This window comes from Rhinolophus sinicus, linkage group LG01 (genome assembly GCF_036562045.2).
Source record: "Rhinolophus sinicus isolate RSC01 linkage group LG01, ASM3656204v1, whole genome shotgun sequence".
NCBI classification, from domain to species: Eukaryota; Metazoa; Chordata; class Mammalia; order Chiroptera; family Rhinolophidae; genus Rhinolophus; species Rhinolophus sinicus.
Genome location: NC_133751.1, coordinates 18878019 through 18896347, shown reverse-complemented (window position 1 = coordinate 18896347; position 18329 = coordinate 18878019). Strand labels below are relative to the sequence as shown.

General features: G+C 35.0%; 1 protein-coding gene across 1 annotated transcript in view; it reads left to right on the top strand.

Annotated features, from left to right (window-relative positions):
• The window catches only part of LOC141566969 (neural cell adhesion molecule 2), a 395623-nt gene that overhangs the window by 321333 nt on the left and 55961 nt on the right, over window positions 1-18329 (top strand). Inside the window, exon 9 of the mRNA XM_074326523.1 lies at window positions 8536-8686. Coding sequence (XP_074182624.1) covers window positions 8536-8686 — 151 coding nt within the window. The remainder of the gene's footprint in view (window positions 1-8535; window positions 8687-18329) is intronic.

The window sequence follows — 18329 nt, the reverse complement described above, 5'->3', positions numbered from 1 at the left end:
TCTTTGTCACATTAATTTTTTCTATTGTTTTTTTGTTCTCTATTTCATTTAGTTCTGCTCTGATTTTTGTTATTTCCTTTCTTCTGCTGACCTTGGGTTTCACTTGTTCTTCTTTTTCAAGTGTTTTAAGGTGTGACATGAGGTTATTTATTTGGGATTTTTCTTGTTTTTTGAGATAGGCCTGTAGTGATATAAATTTCCCTCTTAAAACTGCTTTTGCTGCATCTCAAAAATTTTGGTAGGATGTATTTTCATTGTCATTTGTTTCTATGTATCTTTCGCTCTCTCCTCTAATTTCTTCTTTGACCCGGTCGTTCTTTAAAAGTATGTTGTTTAATCTCCACGTATTTGGTTTTTTTCCTGCTTTCTTTTTGCAGTTGATATCCAATTTCAAAGGTTTATGATCAGAGAACATGCTTGGTATGATTACAATCTTCTTAAATTTGCTGAGGCTCATTTTATTTCCTAGTATATGGTCTATCCTAGAGAATGTTCCATGTACAGTAGAAAAAAATGTATAGTCTGATGTTTTAGGATGTATAGATGTCAATTATGTACATTTCATCTAATGTGTCATTTAGGGCTGCTATTTCGTTATTTATTTTCTGTTTGGATGATCTATCCATAGCTGTCAATGATGTATTTAAGTCCCCTAGTATAATTGTGTTTTGGTCAGTTTCTCCCTTTAGTTCTTTTAGTAGTTATTTGGTATATTTCGTTGCTCCCTTATTGGGGGCATAAATATTGATGACTGTTATGTCTTCTTGTTGTATAGTCCCCTTTACCATTATGAAATGCCCATCTTTTTCTCTTGTTATCTTGTTCAACCTGAAGTCTCTTTCATCTGATATCATTATGGCTACACCTGATTTTCTCTGGGTACCATTTGCTTGGAGTGTCAATTTCCACCCTTTCACTTTGAGTCTATGCTTGTCCTTGTAGCTGAGATGTGTCTCTTGGAGACAGCATATGGTTGGGTTTAGTTTTCTGATCCAATCTGCTACTCTGTGCCTTTTTATTGGTGAGTTCAGTCCATTTACATTTAGGGTGATTATTGATATGTGAGGATTTCCTGTCATTCTATCTTTAGTTTTCTGGTAAGGCTGTGTCTCCATTGTTTCTTTGCCTTTTTGTTGTTGTCTATTATTTCTGTGTGGTGGTATTCTATGATGTTTCCCTCTGTTTCTTCTTTTATTACAATATATATTTCAGTTCTGGATTTTTTTTTTTTTTTGAGTGGTTACCCTTAAGTTTATGTAAAAGAAAGTTTGATATTTAGAGTATTCCATTTTCTTCAGCACGCTTACTTTCTCCATTCCCATATTCCGGTACATGCCTTTACTCTCCCCCTTTTTATGTTTTGGTTACCACAAATTATCCCTGTTGATTGTGGTTGAATAGCCTCCTTTAGTATTTCTTGTAGTGCAGGTCGTGTATTAGAAAATTCCCTCAGCTTCTATATGTCTAAAAAGGTCTTTATTCCTCCTTCATATCTAAAGGATATCTTTGCTGGGTATATTATTCTTGGTTCATCATTTCTCTGTTTCAATAGTTTGAATATTTGGTTCCACTCTCTCCTGAATTGTAGAGTTTCTACTGAAAAATCTGATGATAATCTAATGAGCTTTCCTTTGTAAGTTACCGTCTTCTTTTCCCTGGCTGCCTTGAGGATTCTTTCTTTGTCATTGATTTTAGACAGCTTCAAAACAATGTGCCTTAGAGAAGGCCTTTTGGGATTGAGGTAATTAGGTGTTCTATTAGCTTCTTGGATTCGAGTATCCAGTTGTGTCCACAAGTTTGGGAAGTTCTCGTCTACACTTTGTTTGAATATATTCTCTGTTTCCTTCTCTCTTTCTTCTCCTTCTGGTATGCCCATTATTCTTATATTGCTCTTTCTGATGGAGTCAGAAAGTTCCTGTAGAGTTCTTTCATTTCTTTTAAGTCTCAAGTCTCTTTCTTCTTCCATCTGTGTAATTTCCAGTTTTCTATCTTCATTGTCAGTGATTCTTTCCTCCATCTGGTCAACTCTACTACCTAAGCTGGTTATTTCATTCTTAATTTCTTCTATTGAGTTCTTAATCTCCAGAAATTCTATTTGGTTCTTTTTTAAAATTTCAATCTCTTTCATAAAATGCTCATGTCGTTCTTTGATTGTGTTTCTGAGTTCATTAAACTGCCTTTCTGTGTTTTCTTGCATTTCGTTGAGTTTTTTCAGAACTGCAATCTTGAATTCTCTGTCATTTAAGTCACGTGTTTCCATATCTTTAAGTTCCTTTTCTGGAGACTTTTCAGTTTCTTTCTGAGCTGTCTTGTTGCCTTGGTTATTCATGTCAATTACTGATTTATTATTTCTCTTCCTAGACATCTATAGGAGTGGCTTCTGCAACAGGTTGATAGGAAGAAGTCTTTCTTTTGTTTTCCAGTACTTGTTGGTAGAATGTTTTATTTTCTCTCTGACTCAGCCTTTTTTCTCTCTCACATGGTAATGCTATGTTTTCTCTGCACTATGCCAGCTTCTCACACAATGGGGGGATTCCCTGGGAGACGGGCTTCTCCTCTGTTAATAGTTCACCTGGGTCACAGGACGCAGTGTCCGTGTGGGTATGCGGAGAGCTTTTGATGTTCCAAAGATCTTCCTGCACCAGATTCACAGACCATATATTTCAGCAGTTCTTTTTACTCATGCAGGGATCCGCCCAGATAGGTGGGGCCAGGGGCGGGGTGAGTTGTGAGAGGTGGCCCAAAGCAATGGCGGTGACCACCACCACAGCCGGTCCTGCTTCCACAGCTCACTCCCCTTTGCTGGAACTAGTTGGGCTGCGAATCTGTGTCTGCGGTCCACAGTTCTCAGAACAGCAAATATTCTGTTATTTTGATCTGACACTGCTACTGTTCCGTTTCTAGCACCGGGCAGGTGGATGCAGGGCGAGCTCTGGGAGGGTAGGGAGGGGGCGGCTAGTCTCAATGTCTAAGGTTTCTGTTCTCTACTCGGCAGTGAGGGCTTAAACCACCGTTTTCAGCCTTCTTCCCTCAGTCTTTTCTCCGAGGTCTCTGCTGTGATCGTTGGGTTCAGCCGTTTTTTATGCTGCCCCCTCAGCCCTGTGGGTCACAAGCGGAGCCCTAGCAGTCCGAGTTCTTCCCTCTCCTGCAGCTGCGGTAGTTCTGGGATGCAGCGAGCTCGGCGCACTGAGCTAGGTCTGCGTCCTGTGCCCCCACGGCTCCGTCTCCGCACTTCTCCTTTCCCTCCTCCCCCTGTTCGCGCTATTCGCTCACCTTTAGGTGAATTCAGTAGCGGGCCTCTTTGTCTTGCCTGTCTGCTGTGCAGGGAGTCCTTTGTGGAGATATTGTTGTTCGATTAGTTGTAAATTCCAGGGGAGCTTTACAGAGGCTCACCTCACGCCGCCCTTTTGATCAGTATCCCTTGATATTTTTTTTAATGAGAGGACCCACATTTTATTTTGCAGTTTGCCCTGAATATTATGTAGCTAGTCTGGTGCCTTGTTTATATCATTGTTGTTTATCCTTCAGGTCTCAAGTTTACACAGATATTCCTAAAAGACATTGTTCCTCACTTCTGGAGACTGCATTAGGTGTTCTTCCTGAATTTCATGTATACTGCCATGTATTTGACTTGCCTTTTTTTTTTTTTTCCCCCTCTAAGACTATTGACTTATGAGTTTAAGGGTTTTGCCTTTCTCATCCATTTTTCTATCCTGAGAACGCAGCATAGTACCTGTAAATATGTAGTTGGGTCACATAGTATGGCTCATGTGGTGAACCATAGAGCCGAAATTCAGAGCATGAACTCCAAGGTCAGACAGCCTGAATATCTAACCACTATCATTTATAAACTGTGTGGAACCTTGGCATATTATTTAATGTTCCTGTACTACGGTTTACCATCTTTAAAATGGAGATGATGTTAGTCCCAATCCCATAGCAAATTTATGGGTATTCAGTGAACTAATAAATGCAAAACATTTAGTACAGTGTCTAACTACCATTTAGTATGTGTATTAGCTGTTATCATTGTCATATTCAATTTCTATTTATTGAATAAATTATTGACTGTATTTGCAAAGAGAAGAAGAGGACACTAGAACCTGATGTAGAAGCTATGTAAATTAAAATGAAGTCTTATTTCATGTGTTACTGTTTATTACATCAGTTTATACTGCTAGAAGGACGTATAGTTGTACAAAAGTTCAGTTCATGAAATAAAAATAGGAAGGATATTAGAAAGCTGGGATCAAGCCTAGAGGAAAGAGAAATTGAGTTTAAGAGTTAACATATGAATTTTAAAAAGAGGAAAGATAATATTTCTGTTTAAAATTCATTGCAGAAATTAGTCAACACGATGTTAACAGATTTTGAGAAGTTAATTTGGATAAATTAATGGCGATAACCTTTGGAGAGCATCTGTTTTCTGGTTTACATATTTAGCCGTTATGCCTTGACACTACCTCCAAATATTTGAAGCTGTGTTTAATTTACATTTGATGCAGATTTAATGCCATGATGACTAAGCCATACAGAATATGTAATGCAGGAGTGCCATTTGTGTGTGTCTGCTTTTGTCCAGGGTTCTGCCTGAATTCTCTATTTCCCTGCCCAACATGAAGAGATCCCATGTACCTTCCCTTAGTTCTTTCATATGCCTTTCCTCAGTTCTTTCATATGCCCCCTCTGTCACCATTTTCAGATCTCTGTCCACACCTCATTTTATCGGGGAATATACCCCTGACGCTACCCATACCTTCCTTCACTCACCTCTGAAATGAAACTGTAGTGTTCCTACATGGTACTTTTTAGTTTATTTGCATTATGTTTTAACATTAGTATCTGTCTTCTCTGTTAAACTTTAAGTCTCATTGGGGTAGGAATTATTCTGTTTTGCTCAGCATGCATCCCTGGATTTTTATTGAGGAATAACTGCACAATAAATAGTGAGTAACTAAGTGTCAAGATGCATAGTTCTCTCAAAAGGCCAAAGGGGTCAATTACTTCAAAAGCTTCAAAGACATGAATGTAAGGAAGAAGAAAGATGAGGAATCCTGGCAACCTTGGGTGTATTGTTGTGAACTACAGCTAGGTTCTCAATTTGGCAATACACGTCTAGTCAAGTAAGGTCACAAAAACAACCTATAAACATGGTACATTATATAGTTTTGAAAAGTCTGACAGTTAACATTGACAACAAAATATTCAGGTTGCAAGTAAACTCAAGAAGGCAGTTATCACATAGTTACTGGATTCATAGATCATTGATTAATAATCATTTTATAAAAATATAAAACACTATTCCAATAAGCTGTTCTTCAGCTGATCTTCTGGAAAGGCAAATAATATAAATCAAATCAAATTTCAGAGTGCTTTTCTGTAAAGGCTTGGAATAATAATGTCAGACGCTTTACTTTTTAATCATCTTACTTAATGCAGTGACAGAACCTGAAAATAGTAGAGGGGTAGCTAATATGTCCATTAACCTGTCTCAATCAAATATCAGATGTCTGAAATGAATCTGCAGTAGGTGGTGAATCAAAGCCAAGATATAAATGAATTTTCTTTCAGAAATGTGTAATGAATTTTTGTAGCACAAAGAGAGATGTCCTTTGGCATGTCAGATATGAAAGGGGATGACTTTGGTCGTCTAATGTAAGTTATCTGAGACAAATGCATATTGGGCATTATTACAGAGCCAATGCCAAGTCTGCTAGTGACTTATGATTACCCAGGGAATCACACACTTCCCTAAAGAAATCCTCTTCTTCCAGTATTTCTGTTAATAATTTCAGATACATTAGGAATAATTTTTAAATAGCAAACACTTTTACTAATAGCATGTTAATTGTATATACACCAGAGTTTTAGACAGGTCTGTGAAGGGTGCTTATGGAAAGCACAGGATATTCATGACAGCACAAGTCATACAAATTAATTGGAATCCAAATGGTAACATCTTCTGAGTCAGAAAAGTGATCCCATATGGAAGTCCTTCAACATCAAGCTGAGGGATGGGGGTTTAATTTGGGAGGGAATCCACTGTTATTTACAGTTGTAGAGTGCAGGGTATGGGAAACCTTCATTACGTTGTTGTGAGAATTAAAAGCTTGCTTTTAAAAGGAGCATATTCTTAGCTATACGAGGAATGATTTCTGCATCAGGAAGGAGTTCTTACAAAAGAAACATAGGGAAGAGCATAACGTTGATGGTTTTGCAGAGTCAGGGACTCTTTTTCGGGCACATTCAGCCTGTGATTGTTGTCTCTGAAATCCAGAGATACCTGTCAGTATCCTTCCAACTCAGCACCACAACTAAGCTTGTAAATAGGAGAGGCAGACAGCAGATAGGTCTACCGAAACACAATTGCTGAAAATTGGAAAGGATAATGTAGAGCCAGATGATTAAATGGAGATATTTCATAATTTGGAATATAAAGAGGTAAATGAAGATTCAGAAACTAATCCAAGACTGAGGACAGGTATGGCACGGGGTATGGGAAATCATTGGTATCAGTCATAGAAATAAACACCATGGCAGGAGAAGAGGGAGTGTGTGTGTGTGTGTGTGTGTGCGTGTGTGTGTGTGTAGGGGGGGTAGGAGGTGATGCATTCAGGTCTGCACATACCAGATTGAAATACATATCAAAGAGACGTGCCGAACAAGTGAGATACCTGGTTCTGAAGCTCCAGGGAAGAGAGATCCTGGCTGGAGAAAGACTGACTCAAGGTCACCCATGTAGATGTGGACAGGGATGAGAGCACCTAAGCAAAGTATATTGACTAAAAAGGACCAGAGTCCAGGTCAGCATGCAGGGAGACAGGAGACTGCAATAGAGATGAAGGAGTAGTCAGAGAGGTGAAATGGAGAAAAACCAGAGTATGGGTGTCTGAATGCCAAGCGAAGTCAGCGCACATGTAAGGAAGGATAGTTCAATAAGGTCCAATGACTAATAGAGGCGCAATGAGGTAAGGACTAAAGAATACCCAGGTAGTGCTGGATCTTAGTTTCCCGTGTAACAAATCAGCCATTTTGGTTTGGGGTTTGCTCATTCTGGCTTTAAACTTTGTGATTTTTTATTTTTTTTAAATTGTTTTTCCTCAAGTAAATAGATTTGGCAGTTAAACATCTTAAATACTGGCAGAAGAGAATGCCCTTCTGCTTGAAAACCTCATCTTACTGTTTTTTTCTTAGCAATACTTAGGAGTGGAAACATATGTCCCACCTAGAAATCCTGATCTAAGTTGCATAATACATCCCTAAAACAGAATGTTTTTGTTTCTTTGTTTTTGAAGAGCATTTTTCTGATCATAAATAATTACTGAGTGATATGATAATATGAAAATTGCATACCTATACAAAATTAAAAGGCCCAAAAGTAACCATAGTGTGCCCTAATCAACTTCATGCTTGAAAAAGAACTTTAAAACAGTCTTTTGATATTAATTAAAGGAAATAATTAAATGCCAAATTGTAATATACAAAGTGCACACATGTACTAAAATTTAATTGAATTTCAGTCTTATAGAAAATTAAACAACCATTATTTTGTTACATAATAACATACATATTTCAAACTAAATGTATGGCATAAAATATTTTATGAGGCACTAAAACTCAAATATTGAGAATAATTGATCCACTAATTGTAAAGTGCACGATTCAGATAAATTATAAAATGCTGAAAGTTCAATATATTTCCTGATTGTATGATGTAAAATTCAATGAATAAACTATCTCTATTTTAGTATGTGTGCTATAAAGGTATTTAAGTGATTTAAGAAAATACTTATAGGTATGATAATTTTGTTTCACACAAGAATTCTTATTTGAAATATAATCTATAGACTTGAATTATAAGCAATTCCTTGATTTGAGGCAGTATTCATGGAGTAAGTGATTAATCACCTTTCTACTATTTTCATTGACTTCCTAAGAATGAGTTAGATAGTGCTTGCTATGTTTTAATAATTTATCTATGATGCATCTGGTACTAGTTATGCTTATGAACAGTACTTACTACTGTATTTATTCGAAAATGAAAACTATAATTTCTTTTTAAAGTCTTTAATTTTGGTAAATCTTGATACATTCTCCTTACACGGTGCAGTATGAAACTAAAGTGCCTCAGGAATGTAATTTTCATTGGTAAATTTTAGGCAAAATTGAGTAGGCATTGCTGTTGTCTTATGTTTGCAAAGAACATAATTGGAAGCCAAGAAAACCATTCCTGGAAGAACATGCAAGGTTTTTAAGAAGCAATGAGCATACTAAATTAAGAGAGGTTGACAAAACGTATTTAAGTTTTACTACATATGAGTGCCCCTGTAAGCAAGTGGGTAGGTAAAATGGATAAGCTAGAAATTGTAAATCATAAATATAGAAATGCAGTGTTTTTGAAATATATTTGAATGCAGGTAAGAGTGTATAGCATAAATTTCACTTGCTGTGTATAGCATAAATGCCATGGGTTTGGTCATCATTTTACACAAAACAATCATAAAATCTTTCTTTTTCCCGAATCGATGTAAACAGAGCCCAGACGGCCGCATTGAAGTCAAAGGGCAGCATGGACGCTCATCCCTGCGTATCACGGATGTGAAGTTGTCAGACTCAGGGAGATATGACTGTGAAGCTGCAAGTAGAATCGGAGGGCACCAAAAGAGCATGTACCTTGATATTGAATGTAAGTTATTTTCATTTTGTGTGTTTATTAAATCAACTTTTTCTGCTTTGAAAAATATGAATTTTTGCAGGAAGATAAAACAGATATGTGGTTCGTTTCAATATTTTTCCATCTATTTGTCTTTTATTGAATTTGTTAATGTTACAGAGTTCTTGCACTGCCAAACTATGCCTGAGAATTCAAAGAAAGAAATGGTACAATGGGCAGCCTCACCTACCCATTATACCGGGATATTAAAATATTTCAATACATAGCTTTAGTCCTTCAAAGTCAGTTAATGGAGACATCTAGTGGATGCTATGTGACATTTCATAGTGCTGTATAGATTTAATGGTCTTCATATTGCTTATCGTGAAAATTAAGCTTTTATTGGCAATGTTTAACACAGAACACCATATTAACTGAACTATATTATTAGTTATCATTATTAGTCACCAGTATTGGTGAATATCTTCTTAGGGTTCTGTTTATCGTATAATATTAATGGTCCTGTGATCCACATACAGGTAAGCAGTAAGAATTTTCATTATTCAAGTTGTTTTTGTTCAATTATTTTACGTCCTCATAAGATATGATATAGTATTTTAAAAGTAGTTAAATATATAAGCATTTATGTTTTATCAAAATGGTGTTATTATTTGAAAGTGGGGATTATGAAAAGAAGAGTTGTTAAATAATTATACAACGTTTTATAACTGAGATTTGGAAAATGTGAAGGCTAATGTAAATGGAACCTGCACAATCCACCTTAAGTCATTGCATGTGATTTTAGAATAATATGGTATACCTGTCCTTAATAAAGGAAGAAATTTAACATCATTCTCAAGAATTATTCAGGAAATCATCAATGTTGGAGGTTCCCTGATACTTGAAAGGACATAGCTCTTAGAGAGAATGTAAAAGATCCTCTTATTAACATTTCTCTTAGAGAATTTCTAGTACATTATTATTCATAGGATATGGTGGTAACTGCAAAACAAGCCCCATTTTCTTATTGAGAATACATCTATAAAGCAATTTTTTTTCAAGAATAGACACAAATAATCCATATTATTTTACATTTACTAAACATGCTTGCCAAGAAATTAATGGTAAGACCAATTAAACAATTGGGTTTCATCATTGCTCTATAGTTATTTATAAGGATATGATTGGCTTCCAGATATCAAGTGTTTTTCTAGATATTCTGCTATTATTTATTTCTCACAGTGTGTACTTGAAAATATATATGTATTCTGCAGTCATAGAATCTTGTGTTCTATAAATATCAATTAGCTCAAGGTAGGTGATAGTGTTGTTTAAATCTTACATGTCTTTACTGATTTTTTGTGATGTAGCTGTTCTGTCAGAATGAGAGGTGTTAAAATCCTTTATCATAGCTGTGAACTTTTTTCTCTCCCTTTTATCCCATTGGTTTTTTCATCATGTATTTTGCGGCTCAGTGAAGCAATGCACATTTATAACTTGTATGTTGTATTACTTTTCTGTTCCTGCTATAACCATGACCACAGACTTAATTGCTGTAAACGAAAATATCTTTCAATTCTAGAGGTCAGAGGTTCAAATGTTTCTCAATGGGATAAAAATCACGTGTCAGTAGGGCTGTGTTCTTTTGTGGAGGCTGTAGGGGAGATTCTGTTTTCCTGTCTTTTTCAGCTTCTACAATCTGCCCACATTCCTTGGCTCACTGTTCCCTTTCATCTTCAAAGCCAGCAATGGTGGATGGAGTTTCTGTCCCTCACATCACATCACTCTGCTACCTTTCTCACATCTCCTCTTTCTCTGACTCACCGCCATTACATTGGACCCACATTGGATAATCGAGGATAACCTTCTCAATTCAACACCTTTACTTTAAAGACAGCTCTAAAGTCCCTTTGCCATGTAAAGTAACATACTCACAAGTGCAGGAAAGAATGATATATATATATATATATATATATATATATATATATATATATATATATATATTCATGAATTATTTCTTCTATTTTCCCCACTAATCTCTTTGAGCTTAATGTATTTTATCTAATATTAAAATAGGTACTCAAACCATTTACAATTACTGTTTGTGCACCTTTTTTCATTCATTTACTTTCCCTTTGTTGTATTTTTTTTAAATAAAATTTATTGGGGTGACAATTGTTAGTAAAGTTGCATACGTTTCAGGTGTACAATTCTGTAATTTTTATATGAAATTAAAATGTGTCTTTTGAGACAGCATATGATAGAATATTGCTTTATCATCCACTCTGTCAATCTCTACCTTATAATTAGAATGTTTAAATCAGGAGGGATCAATAAATGGGTCAGGTAATAAATATTTTAGATTTTGCCTGGTTTTCTGGGACTCTTTCAAAAACAAACCATTTTAAAGGCTGTTTGCATTCTTTTTCTCTTATAAACAATTAAAAATGTAAAAAACATTCTTAAGTGTAAGCATAAATATAAAAGGTTCTTGGGCTATATTTTGCCAAAGTCATAGTAGGCCAGCCGTTGGTTTAGACTATTAATTTTAATGCAGTTATTGGTACGGTTTCATTTAGGTCTACAATTTTATTTTTCTATTTCTTCACTGTTTTCTCATGTTCTGTTCCCATTATTCTGTCTTTTGAGTTATTTGAAAAATTTAATATTTTAATTTATATATTGACAGTATCTCTTAGGTTTTTGTTTTGTTTTGGTTTGCTTAAGTGATTTTCTAGGGAATATAATATACAAACCTAGCATTTCACAATCTAAATAGAGTTAATATGTTAACACTTTAAATTAAATGTAGAAACCTTGCAACTATATAGCTCCCTTTGTACCTGATTCCATAAATCTTTTTTATTATTGATTGCATATGTAATACATCTATATTCATTGAAATCTAACAGAAAATTATGATAATTTTTCTTTCAAAGTCATAAATATTTTAAGGAACCAAAGAGAAAATAAAATATGTTTACTTACTGATTTGTTTACTACTTATTTTTCTCTTCCTTCATCCCTTATGATTCAGATTTCCTTCTGATGTTATTGTCCTTCAGCCTGAATAATATTTTTTTCCATTTATTATAGAGACTATTTGATTGGGATAGATTCTATTATTTTTTTAAATGTGAAAATGTTTTCCCCCTACTCCATTCTGAACCTTTTTTTTCCTGGAAAAAATTCTAGGTTGATATTCTTTAAAGATTGACTTCATTGTCTTCTTGCTTCCGTGGTTTCTGATGAGAAATCCATGACGAGGTGTGGATCCCTTGTATGCCACATGTCATTTTTCTCTAGCTGCTTTCAAGTTATTTTCTTTATCTTTGTGCTTTGATTAGGATGTGTCTAGGTCTGGTTTTCTTTGAGTTTATTATGTTTGTGGTGTATGCTGAGCTTCTTGAATCTCTAAATTTGCATTTGACAATATATTTGAGCAGTTTCTGACCACTGTGTCTTCAAATATTTGTCCTTTCCTAATCTCTTCCTCATGTCCAGGGTCTTACTTACATACATGTCAGAACTTTTGAAATTATCTCAAAGACCTCTGAGACACCATTCCGTTTATGCTTTAAATATAAACACTGTTCATCAAATTAGGTAATTTCTGCTGTTTTTTCAAGTTAACTGATTCTTAACACCATCTTTTTCTTTCTACTAAGCCCATCCAGTGAGTTTTTTATTGAAGATACTATATTTTTTAGTTCTAAATTCCTAATTTTGTTTTATATTTTCAGTTTCTATGCTGACATTTCTTTCATTTTCATTCATTTTATGTATGTTATCCTTTATCTCACGGAACATAGTTGAAATAGCTGCCCTGGAAACTCCATCTGATAGATTCAATATCTGGGCCATCTTGGCATGTGCATATGTTGCTTGTCCTTTCCCATTATAATTGGTTATATTCTCCTGGCTCATTAAATGTCAAGAAATGTTGAATTGTATCCTGGATACTGTAAATATTATGTTGTGCAGACTCTGGGTAATTTGACAACCATCTGGAAAAAGTGTTTTTAAGCAATAAATCACCCTTAAGTTCTTTGTAGCCTCCTGTGAGCGATGATTCAAATCTCAGTTGATTTCTAAAGTTTTTGCTATGCACGTTTGTATCTGTCCTAGATATGCAAAGATCAGGGCTTATGCTGAAATTCCTTTGGTTTCATGTGTAGAATTAAGTCATCTCTTTCTCTGAATCATATCTGAGCTTACCCCAACCCTATTCAACCTGTATTGGCTTCTTTCCAAGGTAACTCTGTACTTATGGACAAATTTTAGCGCCACAGTCACTTTGAAGCTCCTCAATGAGAACCTGCCCCATACACAAAACCATAAGCGATAAAAGAAAAAGTGGGAAACTGGTGTTTATTCTCCTCCACAATCATCCTGACTCTCTAGGCTCTACAGAAGACTTGCAATAAAGAACCGTAGTCATCATTGAAAGTGTAGCCTGCTCTTCTCTTTCAGTTAACTTTGTTGTAAATTAGTCTAATTGTATTATGAAAGGTGAAACTTTTATTTTATATCTATAAAACTACTATTTGTAATAAATCTTATACTTTTCTCATTGGAAGGTTAGTAGAAATTTTGGTTGGATATTGCCACCTAGTAACTATGATTACTACCAAAGATATCTAGTAAGTTTATTTTTTGGTAATTAAAGCCCGTGTAGTTATAAAATAGGATATTTTATTGAGTGACAAATTTCTAATGGTAATAAAATTTTCAGGACCTTACATATAACTCCATGAGGAATTACCATTGTAAATAAATATTTGATGTTGGAAATGGTAAGAATATTTTTATTCTGTATCTTTGAATCAAAACAGTATAGAAACTATGAAAATTACAAAGATATTATTCAATGTCACAAAGAAAAAACATGACAAGAACACACTTGACTGTCTGATTCAATCACCTGCAGTATAATATTGCTAAGAGTGAGTAGAAGAGAATCAAGCCATTTATAATTTTGGTACCACCACATTAACTTAATAGCACTAAGCTTAAGGTATTCAGAAGATTAAGCCCTATTTATTTTTTTGTTCAAAACCTCATTTGTATTTCATCTGATACAGATTCCCTGGCATCCTGCCAGTTTATTTTCAACATTTCAAAGCCATTCCCCTTACTAAGAAGCTCCAATTTATAAAACAAAGGAGATATCAGGCATGTGATATATGGTTTAATGCAATAAGCAGCAATTACGTAGTAGGTTTGATTACAATTAGAATATTGTTAACTCGTGTGACTAGGTATTCATTACATATTACCTATTAACTAGACTTAATTATTTTATGTGATTAATTTAATAGTTACATGGTAACAATGCATGTTAAGAAGTACTGAATTTTTCATTTACATTATTTTTCATCAAGCTCCCTGCACCTGCTTTATTTCTTGTTAGACATAATGACAATATTGAAATGCATTTTTTATGGTGGTATAAATGTTGTTAATAATTTTCAGAAGCATGTTCAGGATACAGGGATATTAATTAATCTTACAACACGGATTCCTGTTACTTCCATATTTACATGCATTCCTTAGAATTAACAAATCTTTGCTCTATCATATAATTATTTCCTCAAGTTTTCCAGTTTCTCAACATCACAGTGATTCTAGTAGCATGATTGCTGCATTTACAGATGGAGTAAATAAGACCTGCACATGATTTTAACACTTAAATAAAATTATCTCAATAAACACATAGATTAAAAACTCCTTAATCATAGAAGACACACATTTTATATCTGTGATTAAAATCTTGTCTTAGGACACTATCTTTTACCCTCACCTTAATACATTTAAGCTGTTCAAACTTTAAAGAAGATGGCTCATTTGCAGAAATAAATTGGTCTACTGCCGGCAACTAATTAGGTTTTATATCCAATATGATACTTTCAAGGACAGCAGCTGAGCGAAATACAAAGTTTACCTCTCTATCCAGAATATAAGAAGAACAGAATATTAAAAGAGAAAGGTGAAATATGTCTTACTGTTCAGCTGTATTTTTAAAACCACAACTTTACATGAGCCCCTGTGAAAATTGGGAACATTGCATTCCTCACGTGCACAGGTACAATCAATTATTCTAGTTTTATCACATTTCTGTCTAAATCTGACAGATATCTTTTGATTCATAGGAATCATTGTTAAAACGAACTTCAGAAATTATGATGATGAAAAGTGTTTAAGGACTATTAGGAAATATCCATTCCTTGAGAGGATAAAACAAATAAACACATATAAAACACGGGGGGATGGTGGATGGGGGGAGGGGGGTTCACACAGTGTGAGGGATGTAAATGATAAACGTCTAAGTTTTGCTTTGTCTTGTGCACCTGAAACTAATAAAAAAAAACAAACAAAAAAAAAACTGACAGAAAAAAACACGAAAAAAAACAACACTTAAATATGGTCATTTTGTGTAATTACTGGATTCATCACTGTCTCTTAACACCTATTTAACCTAATTGTCCAGAAATATCAACCCCCACTTCCAATGTACCACAGCTTTTTCCCTTTCTCTGGAATGAGGACTCTGCCCCAGGGATCCAGGTTCTCACTAGCACATCAACTGTGTCAGTTCCTGCTGCTAATAATGAAATGTCATAGACTGGGGGTCTTAACACAGGCACTTACTGCTCACTGTTCTGGAGGTGAGAAGTCCAAGGTCAGGGTGGCAGCATGGTCAGGTTCTTGGTGAGGGTCTTGCTGGTTATGTCCTCACATGTCCTTTTCTTGGTTCATGCACACAGAAAGGGAGAAGCCTCTTGTTTCTTCCTTTCTTTGAGAGCATTAATTCCATCATGGGGGCTCTAAACTTACAATTTCATCTAAGACTAATGATCTCTCAAACCCTAACCTCCAAATATCATCACACTGAGGATTGGGGCTTCAACATATGAATCGGGGGAAGTGGGGCTCAAACATTCAGTCCACCTCACAGATGGAACCAGGATAGAATTTCACGGGGTGAGGCTGCCCACTGAAATCACGCCTGCGATCACGTCTTACCAAGCCTTCACTGACTTCACTGAGTTTTGTCATCTTGTAGATCCTGAAAGATACACTGTGACCCAATGGTTGACCTTACTTCCCCTAAGTCTGTTCTGCCTGCTATAACAAAGTACTATAGACTGGGTAGCATACAAACAACAGGATTTTATTTCTCACAGTTCTCGATGCTGGAAGTCAGGGAGTCAGCCCGGTCAGGTTCCAGTGAGAGCCTTTTTGGGTTACAGACTGCCATCTTCTGCTTCTGTCCTCATATGATGGAGAGTAGAACAGAGGAACAAAGCTCTCTCCTGACTCTTCTAAGGGCACTGATCCCATTCCTGAGAGCTCCACTTTGTGACCTCATATAATCCTAGTCACTTCCCAAAAGCCACATCTCCTAATATCAGCACATTGGGAAGTAGGGCTGCAACATATGAATTAGGCTGGGGGTGGGAGGGCACAAACATTCAGTCCTAGCAGTGATGCTCCAACTTCCTCCTCCTCCCTAACATATGGTACCAGTAGATTTACCTTGTTGGATTTACTACATTACACGTTAATCCAGAACAATATGGCCACCAAAAGTTAAGGTACTTAATGCTTGAAAAAGACCAGTCCAACAACTTGAATCCAATCAGCCAGAACTATGTGGCCCATACATTATTAAATCTTCTGAATCATATTATCTAATCTCAGTGGAACAGAAGCAAGGACAGTTTTTTTCCTAATATTGTCTATGTATTGTTTATAGCTATCCACTGACTTAAGCTAGCTCATAGTTTGTGATGATTTAAACTAGATAGCAGCTTTTTAATATATTTGGCTTTACTCAAATAATATTAAAAATCATCATATTTGCAACTATCTTTAGATTTTAATGAATCTTCTGGATCTAATCCAGGGATATTTGTCAAGTTATTTAAATTGTCCAAGCTTCAAATTCCTCATTTGTAAAGAGGACGAGATGGATCTAAACCCATGATTTCAGTTAGTATGTAACCCATGATGTAAGTTAGTATCTTAATTACATTTTCTTATTCATCAATATTTATTAGGCATATACTACTCACCAAGTACTCTTCCAGGAATTGAGTATATACAATTGAATAAAACAAGCAGTAACACTTGACTTTATGGACCTTACATTCTAGCAAGGAAAGTCAATAATGAACAAAACAAAATACGGTTGCAAAATACATATAATACGGGAAACAGTGAAAATGGGAAAGGAGAAAACAATAAAGCAATGCAGATACATTATCAGCTAATGATATAATAATTGTGCATAATAAACACCCCCAAATTTCATGGCATACAAAAATAATTCTCATGTTCAACTGTAATTGGCTGATCCAGGCTGACTCAATAGGGAGCTCTAATTCAAGCAGCAGTGTTTATTTAACTCCATGCTATGATCCAGCAACACCTGTAACCAGGCTAGAGAGTTGGCAACTACAGGAAGGAAGCCATCTCATGGTGATGGCAGGAGCACCAGGGAACAAGCCCAATGAGCAAATTTCAAATGTCTGCTCATGTCACTTCCAAAAGAGTTACGTGGTTAAGCCTAATGCCAATCCAGCAGGGTAATGTACTCCTATCAGGAGAGTTTTGAAGCAAATGTTTGCTGAATAACATAAGCCATATAGACATATATGCCTGTGAGTAAAATTTCATAGAGTGAATTTTAAAATAATATTCAGGTTTGAAAATATGTATATTTACGTTTTTCTTTAATTTGTTTCTGACTTACTTGTATCATCATCACACATTGAAAAATAAAAACCAACATAATTTTCAATAAGCTCTGGTAAGGAGAAAGAATTAAATGGTATTTTTGTATCTTCAATTTTAAGAACTTTCATAATAATTACTGTTTAATAATATTTCTTGTATAACACTAGAGATAGTGTATTAGTGCTTTTCAATGATGCAAAAAGACTGAAGGGACATACAAATACAACAATATATCTAGGAAGCTGGAATCTACTTATGGGACAGCTTACAAAGTATCATAAATTAACATAATTCAACCCACGTATAAATAAATATGTCATACTTACAAATGAGCAATGATAGAAAAAAAATCCTCTAATAAATGTAATATCATCACAATGATTTAAAGAAGTGGAACCTAAGAATCAGATAATATTGATTCTGCATCTATTGAATTTTAAAACCAATGTGACTCATTTGACTTACATATTCATCCACATAGATTCCTTTATTTCCTATTTATAAAGTCGTTCGGAGTTAAATGTCCTCTACTCCAGTATAGTTGACAAAAAAAAAACAAAAAACTATTTCTGCTTCTGTGATGAAGACAAAGGCTTCATAAAAACAATTTACCTCTTTAAACAATTTTTTTAGCACTGTTAGGATCTCAAAATGTTTCATATATAGCAGGATTTCAAATATTAACTTGTTAGGTACAGATAACTCAGTGATTTTTTCTTTTAAGGAAATCTTTGATTTTTCTTGCACCTTCTAAAAATTCTTCTTAAATTATAAGAGGTAATATCAACGTAGTCAGCCCAACTGTAAAAGATATCCTATTTTTGATACTTTTGTTTTTTGTGTGATTTTTCTCAAACTTCATAATATGATTAATTTTTGTTGCCAATACTTTTAAATCAGCAATGCTGAAACAATTGATTTAAACTTTTTTTTG